The sequence below is a fragment of the Bos grunniens genome, chromosome 5 (genome assembly GCF_055505025.1).
Source record: "Bos grunniens cultivar Pamir isolate PY7600 chromosome 5, Bosgru_T2T1.0, whole genome shotgun sequence".
Lineage (NCBI taxonomy): Eukaryota > Metazoa > Chordata > Mammalia > Artiodactyla > Bovidae > Bos > Bos grunniens.
This window is the reverse complement of record NC_141169.1, coordinates 1,915,558-1,935,379: the sequence shown is the minus strand read 5'-3', so window position 1 is coordinate 1,935,379 and position 19,822 is coordinate 1,915,558. Positions and strand designations below refer to the sequence as shown.

Sequence of the window (19,822 nt, the reverse complement as noted above, 5' to 3'; positions counted from 1 at the left end):
CAACATATCCAAGAGGCTTTTCATTTCAGGTCTTCTGATTAAGTCTCTGCCCTGAAACCCCAAACTCCAACATGGGTGTTTTCCATATATATTGTTTAATGAGGGTGCAAAGAACAATTTCGTTGTTGCTCTAATGGAAACCCTCACTTGCAGCTTATTTAAGCACAGCCCCTAGCCAAGGAATTTACTAAAATGGTCAATTGGACATTTCAGTGCTCCTTCCCAAACTGACCCAGAGAACATGCTGGAATTTCAACTATACTTACAGGGACTGAAGGCTTCGCAGGTTCTGTAGCGCCTCTGTGGGCACCTGTCTTAGGTGATTGTTCTGCAGCATACTGCACATCAAAACAAATGGAGAAAAACATTAATGACAGTTAGCAATAATTAGGAGAAGGCAATGGCACCCCACTCCAGCACTCTTGCCTGGAAAATCCCATGGGCGGAGGAGCCTGGTAGGCTGCAGTCCATGGGACTAGGAGTTGGACACGACTAAGCGACTTCACTTTCCCTTTTCACTTTCATGCATTGGAGAAGGAAATGGCAACCCACTCCAGTGTTCTTGCCTTGAGAATCCCAGGGACGGGGGAGCCTGTGGGCTGCCGTCTATGGGATTGCAAAGAGTCGGATACGACTGACGTGACTTAGCAGCAGCAGCAGCAATAATTAACAATATCTGGCATAACAATGTCAGGTACTGTTCTAGGTGTCAGGGAAAACAGCAAAGCATCAGACAAAACCTTGGCCTGTGGGGAGCTTAAAGTCCTATGTGGAGAGACAGATAATTAAAAATTAACAAACGAGTATACAACTTGAGGCAAGTGACAGGTACCACACACAGAGAAGAAAACATGGATTAGGGTATCATCCTTGTGCACCGGCCATGCTAATCTTCTCTGTATTGGGCCAATTTTAGTATATGTGCTGCCAAAGTGAGCACCATGGATTTGGCATAGATGGTAATAAGCAGGTGGGGGTTTAATTTGAAAGGTGGCAAGAGAAGATCTCTCTGAGGAGGTGATTTTTCAGGAGATACCAGAATGGTGTCAGGGAGCAAAACATTTGAACATCTGGGAAGTTACTGAGGAAGCGAGAAGAGCAAGTGCAAAGGCCCTGAGGCTGGAGCTTGCTTGACTTGTTAAAGGAGGAGCAAGGACCAGTGTGACAAGGAGGGATAAGTGAGCACGAGAGACAGAGGCCAAGCTAAGGCCGTCTCGGGAAGGAGTCGCAGGGCTTATTTTAAGGTGGTGAGAAACTCTCCTTGAAGGGTTTACGTGAGTGGAAATGATGTGATCTTATTCATGTTTCTAATGGATCACCATGGTGACAAATGGATTAGACAAGATAGAAGTAAGGATAACAGTGTGCTGTGCTGCTCAGTCATGTCTGACTGTTTGTGGCCTCATGGTCTGAAGCCTGCCAGGCTCCTCTGTCCATGGGGATTCTCCAGGCAGGAGTACTGGAGTGGGTTGCCATGCCCTCCTCCAGGGGATCTTCCCAACCCAGGGACTGAACTTAGGTCTCCCTCATTGCTGGCAGATTCTTTACCATCTGAGTCACCAGGGAAGGCTGAGAATACTGGAGTGGGTAGCCTATCCCTTCTCCAGGGGAACGTCCCAATCCAGGAATCAAACTGGTTCTCCTGCACTGCAGGCGGATTCTTTACCAGCTGAGCTACCAGGGAAGGATAACAGTAGGAGACTATTAAAGATATTCCTCCTTCTTACATGTCATATTTTGATATAAACGCTTTTGTGAACTATTGCAATAGTTCTTTTCAGAATATGGGGGCTATGGAATGGAAACACCTGGCAACAAGGAAGTGAAATATATCATTGCTAGTGGGAAACAGTATGGAAAAATTTTCATTAGATGTCATACCCTGTTACCTGATTCAGAAATGTTTATAACACTAATTTTGCAGGCACTCTGACTCCAAAGACTGATATACTTTCCACTGCCTCTTGCAGCATTCTCTTGAGGAATAAATGTACACATTTTCAGGTTGTATGCCTTTTATACAGTATGATTAAGAGCCTGGGTTCTTGGATTTGACTACCTCTTCCCTGCCAGTAGCCCCATGGCCTCAGGGAAATCATTCAATCTCTCCACATCTCAGTGATCAGTAATAATACCCACCCCCCAGGGCTTATTATGATGATCTAATAACTGAAAGTACATAGAACAATACCTGATGCCTGGTAAACATTCAATAAAGGTTGGCCCTTTTTGTGTGACTTGTTAAACCTCTTCTCCAAACTAACGATATAGTGAGGCTGTACTGGATATAATGTTTTAATTAATGAGAAAATCGACCAATAAAAAAACTTTTATGCCTGTGGTTCTCAAATTTAGGGGTCATCAGAATTCATTGAAGACTTGTTAGTACAGTTTGCTGGGCCCCACCCTCAAAGTTCCTAGTTCAGTAGCTTTGGGTGGGGGCCAGGGAATTTTCATTTCCAACAAACTCCCAGATGACATTGGTGCTGTGAGGCAAGGCACTGCACACAAAGAACCACCCTATACTCTGCTAAGTATTTCTAAGAATATGTTCACCTGAACTTGAGGCTGTCTTGAGCTTGGAGATGAGGTCTAGTTCTGAGTCTTGGCAAACAAACCATTTAACCTTCTTGATTCTTGGTGTTTGTTTGTTTGTTTATTTTTTAATCTGTACAATGGGAATAGAATGATATCATCTGATTGATAAGGTGTTTGAAGGTTAAAATATGAAGGCATTTATTATACTTTCATATATGCTAGGGCTTCCCTGGTGGCTTGCATGATAAAGAATCTGCCTGCAATGCAGGAGACCCGGGTTCATTCCCTGGGTCAGGAAGACCCCCTGGAGAAGGGAATGGCAACCCACTCCAGTAACCTTACCTGGAAAATTCCATGGACAGAGGAACTTGGTGGGCTACAGTCCATGAGATCGCAGAGTCAGACACAACTGAGCAACTAACACTTGATTTTTCATATATGCAAATGTAAGCTCATATCGAATAAGAGGTGAAAAACATTTGCTGTGCTTAGTCACTCAGTCTTGTCAGACTCTTTGAGACCCCATGGACTGTAGCCTGCCAGACTCCTCTGTCCATGGGAATTCTCCAGGCAAGAATACCAGAGTGGGTTGTCATGCCCTCCTCCAGGGGATCTTCCCAACCCAGGGATTGAACTCAGGTCTCCTGCATTGCAGGCAGATTCTTTACCATCTGAGCTATTTGGAGATCATAAAATTTATGCTTTTCTCACTGGGACTGAGATTCAGTTTTCTAAGAAATATAATTCTGTCACTTGTAATCCAGTAGTTTTAAACAAGTAATTTCATTATTTTAATCTTGCATTCAATTAACATTTCATAAATCAAAAGTCTCAAAATATATTAGTTCTTTAAGAACAAGGTCAAGATTTAGAGAGACCTCACACTTTTATTACTGGTTAGAGAATTGGGAAAATTGTAGCTCAAATGCTGTACTTTGCATAATTTACCTAAATATTATAAGTTTACATTTCTACGTTATTTTATACCTTTCCAAGCAGTTTTAATATATGATATAATGTTAACTTGACAAAAATGTTTTCTAAATGCCTCATTAATTGTGTGCTAAATTTAAATGATAAGATATAGATAATAGAATTAAACGATGTCTAAGCTTTGTAGGTAAAATGTTACTGGCTCAAAGTATGTATTGAATTGTCCTCCTATGCTTTGCTAACCAAATACTGAAACTTTTATAATATTGTCTTTCTAAAATATTGGAAAATTGGAGTATTTAAATAGCTTTTCTTCACTGAATAGTTGCAAACTTTCTTGGTAGTTTTATATATTTGACTTCAGAAAATGGAACTTAAACTTTACTAATGATGACTTTTAAAGCTACCCTGAGTTGCTGCTGCTGCTGCTAAGTCGCTCAGTCGTGTCTGACTCTTAGCGACCCCATGGACTGCAGCCTACCAGACTCCTCCATCCACGGGATTTTCCAGGCAAGAGTACTGGAGTGGGTTGCCATTTCCTTCTCCATACCCTGAGCTACCTCCCTGCAATTTAATTTTCTACCATATCTATCAGTAAAACACCAAAAATACAATTAAAAAAAATCACTTAAGTTCTGATCTCTCCCTAAATAAATAACTTTTAATTACTTTCAAATGACAAAACAAAAATAAATTATCTTCATTATAGACTTACAAGTCTCCAGCGAGCTAATTAGAAAATTCTGTTTTTGTTTAAGATATTCCAGTGGGAGACAAAACAAAGGGTTTATAGCACTATGGAGTGCAATTAAAACAGAGTGCATTCACAACACAGCTGCTGATTTCTTTTATAAATAATCCTTTATTCAGTGCAGTCAATATAAGCAGAATTTACCATGAACTGAGTAAGAGCTTAGGTACTTACAACTTCATTTTTATCATTCACATATGGGTAAGAAAAGAAAATGAAACACTTTCTCTAGAGACAAAGGATGACTTCATATTTTCTTAATTTCTTTCCCCTAGGAGTTTTAAAATATTCACAATTACATTATAGCGTCCCCAAACTACTTTAACAATAAATTATCTTTTTTTATTTTTTTTTTGCGAATAGCACTAAATAAGATCAAGTACAGGTACAGTGAAGTAGGAGAGATGAAATTATGTTGAAGGGGTACTCTGTAATACTGGCTTGATCCTCAGGTATTCTCTCTGCCTACATGCCCCATGATTAGACATCAAGTAGTTTCCAGGCTCTTTTTCTGGAATGAGAGAACTCTGGCTAATTGTGACACTCCTATGGCTAGTTCTATCCATTCCCTCTATGTGGCTTTGGTTCTGGTGCTGGTGGCAAAGGAGGACAAGCCATTGCTTGACTGAATGGCTTACACAAGAGAATGAACCTTTGTTGAGGGGAAGCTGGTTCAGAATTCCATGTGACTGGGAATTTTGCAATACCAAACCAATAATTAATTTTTATGAAGACCTATATTTACAGGAAACAGTTCAGTTCAGTTCAGTCGCTCAGTTGTGTCCAACTCTTTGCGACCCCATGAATCACAGCACGCCAGGCCTCCCTGTCCATCACCAACACCCGGAGTTCACTCAGACTCATGTCCATCGAGTCAGTGATGCCATCCAGCCATCTTATCCTCTGTCGTCCCCTTCTCCTCCTGCCCCCAATCCCTCCCAGCAACAGAGTCTTTTCTAATGAGTCAACTCTTCGCATGAGGTGGCCAAAGTATTGGAGTTTCAGTTTTAGCATCATTCCTTCCAAAGAAATCCCAGGGCTGATCTCCTTCAGAATGGACTGGTTGGATCTCCTTGCAGTCCAAGGGACTCTCAAGAGTCTTCTCCAACACCACGGTTCAAAAGCATCAATTCTTCGGCACTCAGCCTTCTTCACAGTCCAACTCTCACATCCATACATGACCACAGGAAAAACCATAGCCTTGACTAGATGGACCTTTTTTGGCAAAGTAATGTCTCTGCTTTTGAATATGCTGTCTAGGTTGGTCATAACTTTCCTTCCAAGGAGTAATCATCTTTTAATTTCATGGCTGCAGTCACCATCTGCAGTGATTTTGGAGCCCAAATAGTCATCTCAAATTTTAATGATCTTCCAAGGCTCACGATAACAAGATTTCTGATATAAAACAGCTCTCACCAAGAAGGATTGTTGGGGTCTTCATTTCCCATCTTCTAGGACTGAATTACTACTATCTTTCTCCTCCTTTTACCAGCTGCCCTTCTTTTTACCTTCCTTATATTGGTCAGGGCCTGAGATGAATATTACTTGTATATTACCTTCCTCACCATGCTACAGTATAATCAATTATTTCTTTCTTCCAATGACTTTTGGACTTTATAAAACATTTGAGTCAGTTTCCTTAATGGTAGCACCAGGCCTGCCTTGCTCAGCATTTTACCTCTAGCACTGTGGTTTGCAACCTTATTGGACCCAATTTTCCCTTTAAAACCAAGTATTTTGTAATGCTTCATCTGTTATGTTAAGATAAAGTTCATAAAAATAGAGCTATCTACACACATCATTTTAAAGGAAAAGACTCAACATAATATACTGCTTTAACTGCATTATAAAGGAGAAATAAAAGTAATTTATAATAAGGGAATATATGTATCATTATATATGTGATGCTCAGATGTGACTATCTTCGAAGGTCTTTCTATGAAAGAGTCAGATGCTTGCCTCTGTTTTTAATGAAGATGGCTGGATATGAGAAAAATACATGATCAGAAGTTATTCTGTCCAAAAACAGGGAAATGAGAGTAGAGGTCTAAATGGATACTAGACTAAAATTTACAGTTAAGACACAACAGAATATGCTTGCTTTATATTTTATGGGAAAGAAGGAAATAACTTTTATTAAAATAAAGATAACATGCCAAGACATATTACACTCTCACAAATGAGCATGGAGATTCTCACAAATGAATGCTTCTTATTGACAAGAGTGATATCAAAATAATCCTCTCTCTTTTACAAGATAGGACTGAAATACCACAGAGAACACCCACCCTATCTCAAAGTTCCATCACATCTGAAGTGAGCATCTGCTTTTCAGTACTTCAAGAGGCCCTAGAGGCCAAATCCCACCACAGACAACAGGAAATTGAGGCCAAATAGGAAAAAAGAAACAGTCGTGATACTGCCTTCATCGAAGCTGGGTGGTAGACCCTCCTGGATAGTGGGAGAGTAAGATTAAATATGCAACAGGCCACCCTGAAGTAAACCATTATATAGTCATCAAGCATACATTTTGTATGCTTGTGCTCCCAACATTTTAAAAGGCCATAATGTGAAATACTTATAAAGCAAACTTTGTTAATGAAATTCAATGAGAACCCTGTGTTTCACATTTCTCTGCAAATTTAATGATGTTTTTAAGAAGATGTTTTACAACTTCACGGTTATATATCTTTAATTTGTTTTGTGATTTCTGAGGTAATTCTATTGCACTAATATAATTTTCAAACACATATGTGGGTAGAAATCACAGGATGTACAAATTATTATACATTATTATACATTTATTATACATAAATATTATGATGTGTTAATTATTCAATGATTTTTGAGAGACTATATTTATTTCATTTAATTTTTCAAGTACAGATTACTACACTTATGCGGAACTTTTGGTAAAACCTCTCAGTATTATTACATATGACAGTTTTTTCTGTTGCTATTGTTTGTTTAATTTATTTCTGCCTCGAGGGCCTTTCTCTAGTTGTGGAGTGGGGGCTGCTCTCCAGTCACAGCATGTGGGCTCAGTAGGGCACAGACTCAGTAGTTCTGGCACACAGGCTTAGCTGCTCTGCACACGTGGGATCCTCCCAGACCAGGGACTGAACCCGTGTCTCCTCTGCCGGCAGGCAGATTCTTTACCACTGAGCCACCAGGAAGCCCATGGAAGTGTTACTGACTGATGTCTGGTGTGGAGGGACGGTCAGAAATCAAAAGGAATGCAGAGGGATTCTTTATGCTGGGCTGAGCGGCACATCGTAGGACAACTAACTACAAGCGAGTCATCCGGAAAACTGAAGATGCCTCCCCAAATTTCCAAAACATTCTGTGGCAGGTGTGATGACCATGGTTGAGAACCATTGCTCTAACACTGAATATTGGGTTGGCCAAAATGTTTGTTTGGGTTTCTTCATTACATCGTATGGGAAAATCCAAATGAATTTTTTGGCTAATCCAATCCTTTCCAAATACTTAACAACTGAATTTGCTTGTTGTCTTTAAGTGAGTAAAATAAAGGGAAGAGCGAATACAATTCCTGGTACGGGTCTTGCTCCTTTTGAATCACCATCACATTGACAGTGACCCAGCTGTAGTGCAAAGTCTGAAGTGTCAGTCCTTTGCTTACATCTCTTTTTTGACTTCTCATCTTGCTCAGAACATAAAACTGTCCAGGCTTTTCTGACATGACATACAGGATCCCTGTGACCAGGACCCTTTCTCTTCTTCATTTCCTTCCCACTTTGTCCTGGATGCTCAAGCACCACTTGCTTAGGGCTGGCTGTCCTCGGTTCCTCCTGCCTCTGTGTCTCTGTGCATATTACCCCCTCCATCGGCCACCTAATGCGGTTGGCTAGTCCCTAGCTGTGCTTCAAGGTCTGGGTCCCAGGTCATCTCTTTGGAGAAACATCTCTTCGAGGAAGTAGCATCTGAACCATCAAACTAGATAGAGTCCTTTCCTCGCAGTTCCATAGAACCAGAGAGATCTGTTTGTCTGTCTTGGTCACACTATCTCCATCCCACAATCTACCACGAGATTGTAAGCTCTTTGAGGGCATGGCCATACTTACTGATCTTTGTATTTCCAGCAATAATTTGTTCAATGACACTTTGAGTGATATGTGTGTGAGCATGTATACACACACACACACTCTCTAGTTCAGTGTATCCAATATGTATTCTGTTAAGTGATTAAAATAATTGATTCCAATATAATTTAACAAGTCATCAAAATACTTAGTGGTACCTAGCTCAATATAGGAAAAACATCTTTGTTTTATCTAAACTTGATGTATCTAATGCATTTTGAATGGTTCCAAATATTTTGGTGGATTCATGGAAATATAGGCCCATTAGAATCAGTGCTACAGCCCTAAATTTTACCTTACGATGAATTAACATTAGGATTGGCTGTATGACAACTTAAAAATCTTCCTACACAATAGTAAAAATAATTCAAGGGTAGGAAGACCAAACCCAATCACCTAAGTAGATCAAGACTAAATAACAGTTCTACTTTTAAATTTAACTTTTAACAAGATATTAAATGTAAACAAAATTGCTTTTTAAAATAGCCTGTGTATCCCTCAGGTCAGTGAAATGCAGTTTCCATTAAGCAGAAATATATCAAATGCTTCTTTAGCATTCATAACATTTATCTAAAAGAAAGGAAATAAAATCAGGTTATTTTCTCTGAAATAAAACTTTCTTGGTAGAGCTTTCAACTTGTGTTATCTATTTCCTCTAAAACGTTCCCTTTTTTCCTACACAGAATAAACTGAAAAATTAAACAATGGTTACTAGAAGAAGAAGGTACCAATAATAAAGATTTTTCTCATAGAAAATTAGGAAGTTGGACATTAGGCAGTAAGAAAGCCCATTTCTTACAAGTCTCAATGAATTAACATTTTTCAATTAAAAAGCTACTCATTTTTACTATGCATTTACTATACCTTACTACTACACACTAGATTTTTCTACATCTATTCACAAGTGGAACATAAACTTGATTTTTTAGCTGATCTTTATTCAGTGATTATAAGGAAACAAATTCTGCAACCGGTTTGAGGCTGTAATCTCATTATGTCAGCATCAGTTCAGTTCAGTTCAGTCGCTCAGTCGTGTCCGACTCTTTGCGACCCCATGAATCGCAGCACGCCAGGCCTCCCTGTCCATCACCAACTCCCGGAGTTCACCCAGACTCACGTCCATCGAGTCAGTTATGCCATCCAGCCATCTCATCCTCTGTCGTCCCCTTCTCCTCCTGCCCCCAATCCCTCCCAGCATCAGAGTCTTTTTCAATGAGTCAACTCTTCGCATGAGGTAGTCAAAGTATTGGAGTTTCAGCTTTAGCATCAGTCCTTCCAAAGAACACCCAGGACTGATCTTCAGAATGGACTGGTTGGATCTTGCAGTCCAAGGGACTCTCAAGAGTCTTCTCCAACACCACAGTTCAAAAGCATCATTTCTTCGGTGCTCAGCTTTCTTCACAGTCCAAATCTCACATCCATACATGACCACTGCAAAAACCATAGCCTTGACTAGACGAACCTTTGTTGGCAAAGTAATGTCTCTGCTTTTGAATATGCTCTCTAGGTTGGTCATAACTTTCCTTCCAAGGAGTAAGCGTCTTTTAATTTCATGGCTGCAGTCACCATCTGCAGTGATTTTGGAGCCCCCCAAAATAACGTCTGACACTGTTTCCACAGTCTCCCCATCTATTTGCCGTGAAGTGATGGGACCAGATGCCATGATCTTATGTTGAGCTTTAATCCAACTTTTTCACTCTCTTTCACTTTCATTAAGAGGCTTTTTAGTTCCTCTTCACTTTCTGCCATAAGGCTGGTGTCATCTGCATATCTGAGGTTATTGATATTTCTCCCAGAAATCTTGATTCCAGCTTGTGCTTCTTCCAGCCCAGCGTTTCTCATGATGTACTCTGCATATAAGTTAAATAAGTAGGGTGACAATATACAGCCTTGACGTACTCCTTTTCCTATTTGGAACCTGTCTGTTGTTCCATGTCCAGTTCTAACTGTTGCTTCCTGACCTGCATACAGGTTTCTCAAGAGGCAGGTCAGGTGGTCTGGTATTCCCATCTCTTGAAGAATTGTCCACAGTTTATTGTGGTCCACACAGTCAAAGGCTTTGGCATAATCAATAAAGCAGAAATAGATGTTTTTCTGGAACTCTCTTGCTTTTTCCATGATCCAGCAGATGTTGGCAATTTGATCTCTGGTTCCTCTGCCTTTTCTAAAACAAGCTTGAACATCTGGAAGTTCATGGTTCATGTATTGCTGAAGCCTGGCTTGGAGAATTTTGAGCATTACTTTACTAGCATGTGAGATGAGTGCAACTGTGTGGTAGTTTGAGCATTCTTTGGCATTGCCTTTCTTTGGGATTGCAAGCATAATAGTAACTTATTCACTTGAATCAGAATGACTCAAGAAACTCTCCCCAACTTCATAGCACAAAAAAGAAAGGGAAATACTCTTTCACAAGTTGGAGTTGATAAGCTGGCTATTTAGGGGCAAATACATTTTTGATATTAAGGTAAGAAAAGGAGAGATGAGGTTTTTTTCACACATGAACCCAGCCAGATACATGGTTCTACGATATCAATGAAGACAGACTAGAATTTAGATAAATTATCCCATGGCTCTAAATGGTTTATTAGAGGAACTCGGTCTTTACAAATTAATTAGCATCCACTTGACACTAAAGTCAGAACTATAACAAAGAATACTTGGTTTACTTACAGAACTTTAAGACTGTAAAGGCCAGCAAATGCTCCCTTGGGAATGTACGTCAGAGCGTTTCCAGCAAGACGTCTGTGGGTTTCAAGCAGAGAGGATAGAGAGTAAGTATAGTTCTCTTCTTATGGAATTCATTTAGCTGTTAAAAATGCAATACAATTATGTTTAGACCATAAATGCCAAAAGCAATCTAGAGAACCTTGTTTTGTCAGGTTTTGCAAAAAATTTCTGTAAGTCTCTCATCAAAAAGCAGGCAAAAGAAGAAATACAATAAATTACCTATTTTACAGTAAATCACCTAATAGCTTATACTATGTATATGCTCTACTATACTGTGTATACTGCTATACGATGTATAAGCTATACTATGTATGAGCGATGTAGAAACCTCTCTATCCATTCGTCTGTCAGTGGACAGTCAGGTTGCTTCTGTGTCTTGGCTGTTGTAAATACTGCTGCTGTGAACGTAGGGATGCAGGTATCTTTTTGAATTATGGTTTTCTTGGGGTATACGCCCAGAAGTGGAATTGCAGGATCATATGGTAGCTCTATTTTCAGTTTTTTAAGGAACTTCCATACTATTCAAACCAGAAACAGACTCACAGACATAGGAAACAAACACGGTTACCGAAAGGTAAAGGTAGGGGGAGGGATAAATTAGTACTACTACATATAAAACAAACAATCCACAAGAATCTACTGTATGCCACAGGGGACTCTATCACTGTTCTGTAATAACCTATATGGGAAAAGAATCTGAAGAAGAATAGATATATGTATATGCATAACTGAACCACTGTGCTGTAACCTGAAACTTACACAATGTTGTAGATCAACTATACCCCCAAATAAAATAAAAATTGAAAAAAAATTCACCTTAAAATTTTTTAATACAAAAGCTAGACAAGGGAGTAGAGAGGGAACCACGGGCAGTGCTTGTCAGGGAGATGGGCCATCATTACAGGTCAGACAGTCAATGGCTGGGCAGACCTCTCTGCTGAGAGGGCCTTTCAGCGGAGGGCTGAGCCATGCAGGGACCTATGTGAAGGGAACAGGTGTACAGAACACCGAGGAGGGAGTGTGCCTGGCGTGGTCTGGAACCTGCCAGAAGGCTGGAGTGACTGGAGCACAATGACCAAGGGAAGGGAGACAGCAGGCGAGGCTGGAGTGCAGTCCAGGGCCCCGCCATGCAGGGCTCTGGAAGCCACAGTAGGGACTCTGAGCAGGGGACAGACGTGATCAGCTTTGTGTTTTAAAAGGGTCCTTCTGATGGGACCCTCTCGAAGGGGGAATAGACTTTGGGGACAAAGGTAGAAACACAGGAGGCGACTAAAGCAGTTCACACAGGAGCGGCTGGTGTGATGCAGCCATGTGGGGGTGGTGTGGAGGTGGGGGTGGGTGGATATGGTGGAGAAAATTAGGAAAAATCTCACCTGACAAACCGTTAGTATCAAGGTGAAATGTAGGAGGCCAACATTTCATGTTTATATTCTATACAACGCACATGCATTTGATTAGTTATCCAAAGTTCTATACGTAATACTGAAGGACATGATTTGTGTAAGACAGCCTCCCCAGGTGGTGCTTGTGGTAAAGAACCCGCCAGTCAATGCAAGAGACTTGAGACTAGGGTTTGATTCCTGGGTCAGGAAGATCCCTAGGAGGAAGGGAATCCCACAAGGCAACCCACTCCAGTATTCTTGCCTGGAGAATCCCGTGGACTGAGGAGCCTGGCAAGCTACAGTCCATAGTATTGTAAAGAGCTGGATATGACTGAAGCTATTTAGCATGCATGCATGTGCTATTAAAGAGTGCTTATTGAATTAACTGACTCAGATTGGTTGATGCTCACAGGTGGCTTAACTGATCAGACTAAAATTAGCCAGGAATTGTGATTTCAGCCAAAATGTCCTTAACTATCCTGTCCACGGTCATGACTTGAATAGTACATTTTTTAAGGTCTAGAACAGAGCCTGAAACTGGGGGCTTATCAACTCTTACTGCTGCTCTGTGATCAAGTTCTTAGCTTGATGGTTTCTGAGTCATTTGACTTTGGAAATGAAAAGGAGAAAATAAAATTGTTCTATTTATTTATTTCATTAGTTTAAATTATTGTTAGGATAAATGCCCTTCTGTTACATTTCCTGAAATATAGCTCACTTCACATGAATTGTTTTTCTTTTCTGGGCAGGGACTTTCAGAACCTCAGACCGTATTCTGAACTAATCTGTGGAACCATTGACCTCTGTTATCAGGGGAGTCTGTCTTAAAACAAATGAATTTATGATAGGCTATTAGCTATTTGCTATGCTGGTAGGAGACATATCTCATTGTCAAAAACCACAACTTAAGAAATCATTGAATTCTTCCTCTCATTTCTTTACCATGTGGGATGGTTTTAGCAATTTAAAAATGAAATACATAAAAACTATAGGAGATCTTTTTTATATAAATGAATACACAAATAGTGAGAACTGCACCCAATCTTTCCTGTGAAGATTTGAACTGACATATTTTTGGGCAACTATGTTCCAGTCATCGAGACCCGCATACCATTTGGTTGGAAGGTTTAATTTTTCCCTCTGTTTCTAAAATTATTTCATAGAAATGTCTCTTTCATCTCTGTTTCTATAATAGGATACAATTTAACAGGGAAAAACCTTTATATCATTTTATATGATACAAAAATGTTTTTGTCCTTAAAGATACTTTTCCATAAAGATTCACATTATCCTATCCCTGTTAGTTTTACTGACTTAACTGCCATAAAAAGGGGAAAAAAATCAATACATTACAGTAGATACATTCCTCTTCAAATGTTTATTTAAAGCAGATGTTTTGAAGCAGATGTTTGGGCGCTGTAACAACCAACTAAACTAGTTTTGAGAATGTATGTTTCTTTGACCCAAACAGTCATTTGAGTCTCTGAAGGAATCTAAGTTTGTTTCTGGTAGCTTCATTTTGTAAAATGGTGGGACGAGAGCAGTGCAGTCAGACGTGGGCTGTGATTTCTTCCCTCTGGACGCTGGTCTGGAGAAAAGAGGTGTGTGTACAAACTGGGGGGAGCACCGAGAGGGGAGGGGTGCCTGAGCCCACCCTCTGATTGGGACTCTCAGGACAGCGACTGTGCAGGGAACATGGTCCAACATCAGGCCCTCGGCTGGGTAGTATTTTCAGAGGTAAGTGAATATGACGATCCTTATGATTTGAAAGAAGACATTTCAGACTACTTAGCAATTTCATTTTGGCTTTTAGGAATTACTGCTTCATTTTCCAACTTTTACAAAGTACATGAGATCTAGAAGGCATACATTCTATACATGCTGAATTAATTTGTTTCAGAAATTTGGTGAGGGCTAACATCAGGCTTGATGGCAATAGTTCCCCGCCCACTCCCCTCCCCACTTCCCCATTCTTAAGATCTGCGTATTTCCAGTTTTCTGCTACTTTTTCCTTCTTTGTGATTTCCAATATAGTTTCAGTGGCTCTGTTCTTATTTCTGAATTTCTTTTCACTCTTCTGAGTTATAATTCACCTGAATAATTATAGTTCATCTTTCACTTACACATAAAATTTCTGAGGTGTCAAAATATTCCCACTTGAAAAAAAGTATCCTAAAACAAAGTTAATGACTTTGGGTTTCTGGATATAGGAGCCAAGAGTCTGGGTCACTGAAGAGTTAGATACAAATAGGATGCAACCCAGTCCAATGTAATCTCATAATCTTGCCTCTGCTGGCAGAAATGCAGCATCACTGTAACTAAGTCCACCACGGTAAGTTTTCTTTTATAAGATGCCTGTGCTAGTTCGAAAGGCCCAGATACTTAGAATTTAACCCTCTGGCATTCATCTGCGGTAACATTTGCTGAAGCCTACTCAGAAAACTTGAAAACGAGGATTATGGCAATCTATCAACTGTTTTTCTTCCCATTGGAGAAAAAAGTATCATAATATGCCTCAAGAAATTGCCACTTAAAAAACCTCTCCCCCAATACATTAAGCATATCTAATTGGTCAAATCCAGGCACAAATCATCCCTTCATTAACTACGTATTTATGAACTGTCCATTTTGTTTTCATTATTGTGTGTGTGCTCAGCTGTGTCTGACTCTTTGTGACCCTATGGACTGTAGCCCACCAGGCTCCTCTGCGCTTGGGATTTTCCAGGTAAGAATGCTGGAGTGGGTTTCCATTTTTTCCTGCAGGGGATCTTCCAGACCCAGGGATCGATCCTGTGTCTCCTGTGTCTTGTGCATGGCAGGCAGATTCTGTACCACTGCACCACCTGGGAAGCTCCAGTTTTCATTATTACATGAGACTAAAAAAATCAGATTTCAAGTTTTAAGGGCTGAGGCCACTGGCCTGATACATCAACTCTTCAGGTCAACAGGGATATCCATTTGTAGTTATACGGCCCTATAGTTTCTTCAGCCAGAGCATGGTGTGTGTTTAGTTGTGTCCAACTCTTTGCAACCCCATGGACTGTAGCCCACCAGGCTCCTCTGTCCATGGAATTCCCAAGGCAAAAATACTGGAGTGGATTGCCATTTCCTTCTCCTGGGCATCCTCCCAATCCAAGGACTGAAACTGCATCTTTTGGGTCTCCTGCATTGGCAGGCAGATACTTTACCACCAGCACCATCTGGCAAGCCCCCAACCAGAGTATGTGTGTGTGTGCTCCGACTCTTTGTGACCCCAAGGACTGTAGCCTGCCAGGTTCCTCCGTCCGCTGAAGTTCAATTTTCAACTCTGTGAAGTATTCCTTAATTACCGCAGCCAACTTTCCTGTAGGTTATATTCTGTACAACACTGTCTATAAAGATTCATTTATGTAGTCTACCTGACTTGACTCTTAAGGTCAAGAATCTTATCGCCTGTCCAGAGCAGGGAGCTGAATCAATAATTTACTGATGGATTGATCATTTGATCTTGTTTCCAAAGACAGTTGGCTACAGTGCTGGAGTTGCTTCAGGTCTGACATAACTATTGCAAGATGGCTGGCTAGCCATTACATTACCAGATCAGAAATAGCTAAAGAATGTTCCTTCTTCATCATGCATCAGATTTGGACTCAGCAGTGTATTTGAGCACTTTCATATGCCACATACAGTCCTTTAGGGCACACAAATAGTTCAGACCTTTTGTAAAACTATTTATGAGTTCTAGGCACAATGTAAAGTGTGTTAATATACATCATGCTAATTATTAAAAATCACATTAAACAGGTGATAAGATTATTCCCCTTTTACAAGGCAACTGAGGCTATGAGAGGTTATTTGCTCATTCTTACATAGAAAACTTCACACAACTTGGCTCAACCATTGCACTGGCTCTGACATTTGAGGTTTTAAACATGACTTTGGTTAAAAGTAGGTTGGTCTGGAGCTTGGGTTGACCAGGAGCAACCAGTCTAAAACAAGAGAAGCACAAGGACACGAACGGGTGCATCACTTGAGGCGCTGGCCATAGAAAACTGATGTTCACTGTTTCTCATTCAAAGCTCTCCCGTTGCCCTCTGGTCCCCAGTCTGCACTCTTTCTGCTCTCACGACTATGACTGGTTGTTTCCCTCTCTTCTTGCAAACTCCTCTTTTAAATTGAAATATAGTTGATTTACAGTGTTGTGTTAATTTCAGGAGTCCAGCAAAGTGATTCAGTTATACATGTGTGTGTGTGTGTGTGTGTGTGTGTGTGTGTATATATACATATATATATATATATATATATTTGTGGTGGTTTAGTCAATAAGTCATGTCCAACTCTTGCAACCCCATGGACTATAGCCTGCCAGGCTCCTCTGTTGATGGGATTCTCCAGGCAAGAATATTGGAGTGGGTTGCCATTTCCTTCTCCTATATACATATATATATCAGTTCAGTTCAGTGGCTTAGTCGTGTCCAACTCTTTGTGACCCCATGAATTGCCGCACGCCAGGCCCCTGTCCATCACCAACTCCCGGAGTTCACCCAAACTCATGTGCATTGAATCGGTGATGCCATCCAGCCATCTCATCCTCTGTCGTCCCCTTCTCCTCCTGCCCCCAATCCCTCCCAGCATCAGGGTCTTTTCCAGTGAGTCAACCCTTTGCATGAGGTGGCCAAAGTACTGGAGTTTCAGCTTCAGCATGAGTCCTTCCAATCAACACCCAGGACTGATCTCCTTTAGGATGGACTGGATGGATCTCCTTGCAGTCCAAGGGACTCTCAAGAGTCTTTTCCAACACCACCGTTCAAAACCATCAATTCTTCAGTGCTCAGCTTTCTTCACAGTCCAAATCTCACATCCATACATGACCATTGCAAAAACCATAGCCTTGACTAGATGGACCTTTGTTGGCAAAGTAATATCTCTGCTTTTTAATATGCTCTCTAGGTTGGTCATAACTTTCCTTCCAAGGAGTAAGTGTCTTTTAATTTCATGGCTGCAATCACCATCTGCAGTGATTTTGGAGCCCCCCAAAATAAAGTCTGACAGTTTCCACTGTTTCTCATCTGTTTCCTATGAAGTAATGGGACCAGATGCCATGATCTTCATTTTCTGAATGTTGAGCTTTAAGCCAACTTTTTTACTCTCCTCTTTCACTTTCATCAGGAGGCTTTTTAGTTCCTCTTCACTTTCTGTCATAAGGGTGGTGTCATCTGCATATCTGAGGTTATTGATATTTCTCCCAGCAATCTTGATTCCAGCTGTGCTTCTTCCAGCCCAGCATTTCTCATAATATACTCTGTGTATAAGTTAAATAAGCAGGGTGACAATATACAGCCTTGACGTACTCCTTTTCCTATTTGGAACCAGTCTGTTGTTCCATGTCCAGTTCTAACTGTTGCTTCCTGACCTGCATACAGGTTTCTCAAGAGGCAGGTCAGGTGGTCTGGTATTCCCATCCCTTTCAGAATTTTCCAGTTTATTGTGATCCACACAGTCAAAGGCTTTGGCATAGTCAATAAAGCAGAAATAGATATTTTTCTGGAATTCATATATATATATTTAGGCTTCCCAGATGGCACTAGGGGTAAAGAACCTGCCTGCCAATGCAGGAGGTATAAGAGACCTGGGTTCGGTCCCTGGGTCTAGAAGATACCCTGGAGAAGGACATGGCAACCCACTCTAGTATTCTTGCCTATGGTCAGAGGAACCTGGCAGGCTATGGTCCATAGCGTCACAAAGAGTCAGACACGACTGAAGCAACTTAGCATGCATGCATATGTGTATATAGGTAGTCTTTTCAGTTTTTTCCCTTCTAGATTATTACAAAATATGGAATATAGTTCCCTGTGCTATACAGTAAGAGCTTGTTGTTTATCTATTTTTATATATGGTAGTATGCATCTGTTATAATCCCAGACTCCTAATTTTTATCCCTTTCTCCCCTTCTTCCCTTATGGTGACCATCAGTTTGCCTTCTATGTCTGTGAGTCTATTTCTGTTTTGCATTTAAGTCCATTTGTATCACTTTTTTTAAGATTACACATATAAATGATGCAATATTATATTTGTCTTTCTCTGTGTTAGCCGCTCTTTTAATGCTCATCCTCCGAACATAGAAGCTCTTCAAGTTTGTGTCCTTGCACTTGTCTTTTCTCCTGCTGCATTACATGGGACTGCAGAGCTGGACACCAGTTAGTGACTGGACAACAATGACAACGGTGGCACTCAAAGTCTGCTGTTGCCTTAGGAGTCACCAGATATTCAGATCCCGAGGACCGAACTCAGGTTTAGCGAATCAGAGTTTCTGGAGGAAAATGACTCGGAAATCTGCATTTTAAGAAGCAGCCCGTGTTATTTTAATATGGGAGGAAACCCGCACTGGGAAACAAAGCCTCTGCCCTCTCTCTCAAGCTCCTCATCTGCCCAGCACCTTCCATGGTCACTTCTTTATAAACAACTCTCCACTCATCTTTGGAACAGACTCAGCATGCTCCAGACTCACACTCCAGCTTCGTTAGTGACATTTCCATGTGGATGCTCTGCTAGTACCTTGCACTTACATACCCAGACCAGGCAACCTCTCACCTCCAAAATATCAGTTTTTTCCCTTGAATTCCCCGTTCCATTGACAGTGCCCCACCAGTCTCCTAGCACCTAATGTTATAACCTTGCTCAGAATTATTTCTCAGCTTGAAACCTCGTTTCAGTCCCTACATCCAGTCAGTGATGAGTGCCGGACTCTTCCTCTGCTGTAAAGCTTCAGCATATCCCAGTGGGTCTTAGCTCCCAAGACAGCTTTAAAAAACTGATGTCAGTGTCTCCACTGAGACCCATCAGTCTGTGGGACTATGCCCTGGTAATCAGTAGTTTTAAAAATGCTCGGGTGTTTCTAAGGTCTATGCAAGGTGAGAAACTCTGAAATAGTCCTCACAGTTTTCGATTGATAAGATCACCTAGAGACTTTCATGGTTTCCATCCTGGGAGACATGATTCACTTGTTAATTACTGGGAGAGCCAGGAGGGCTGCTGCTGCTGCTGCTGCTGAGTCACTTCAGTCGTGTCCGACTCTGTGCGACCCCAGAGACGGCAGCCCACCAGGCTCCCCCGTCCCTGGGATTCTCTGGGCAAGAACACTGGAGTGGGTTGCCATTTCCTTCTCCATAAAATACACTAGAAGGAATCAATAATAGCAGAATAACTGAGGCAGAAGATCAAATGAGTGAGCTGGAAGATAGAATGGTGGAAATAACTGCCAAGAAGTAGAATAAAAACAAAAGAATGAAAAGAATTGAGGACAGTCTCAGAGGCCTCTGGGACATTAGATGCACTAAGCCCTGGGATTTCTTTGGAAGGAACGATGCTAAAGCTGAAACTCCAGTACTTTGGCCACCTCATTCGAAGAG

At 41.0% G+C, this 19,822-nt stretch overlaps 1 protein-coding gene and 1 non-coding gene across 2 annotated transcripts in view; both read right to left on the bottom strand.

Annotated features, from left to right (window-relative positions):
• LGR5 (leucine rich repeat containing G protein-coupled receptor 5) overlaps positions 1-19,822 on the bottom strand; it is a 129,808-nt gene that overhangs the window by 45,843 nt on the left and 64,143 nt on the right. Inside the window, exons 3-4 of the mRNA XM_086403700.1 lie at positions 10,996-11,067; positions 267-338 (exon numbers count right to left, since the gene is read on the bottom strand). Of these exons, the coding sequence (XP_086259826.1) occupies positions 267-338; positions 10,996-11,067 (144 nt within the window). The remainder of the gene's footprint in view (positions 1-266; positions 339-10,995; positions 11,068-19,822) is intronic.
• On the bottom strand, positions 834-940 carry LOC147371243 (U6 spliceosomal RNA). The gene has a single exon (XR_015165011.1). It is a non-coding gene; the product is annotated as a U6 spliceosomal RNA (small nuclear RNA).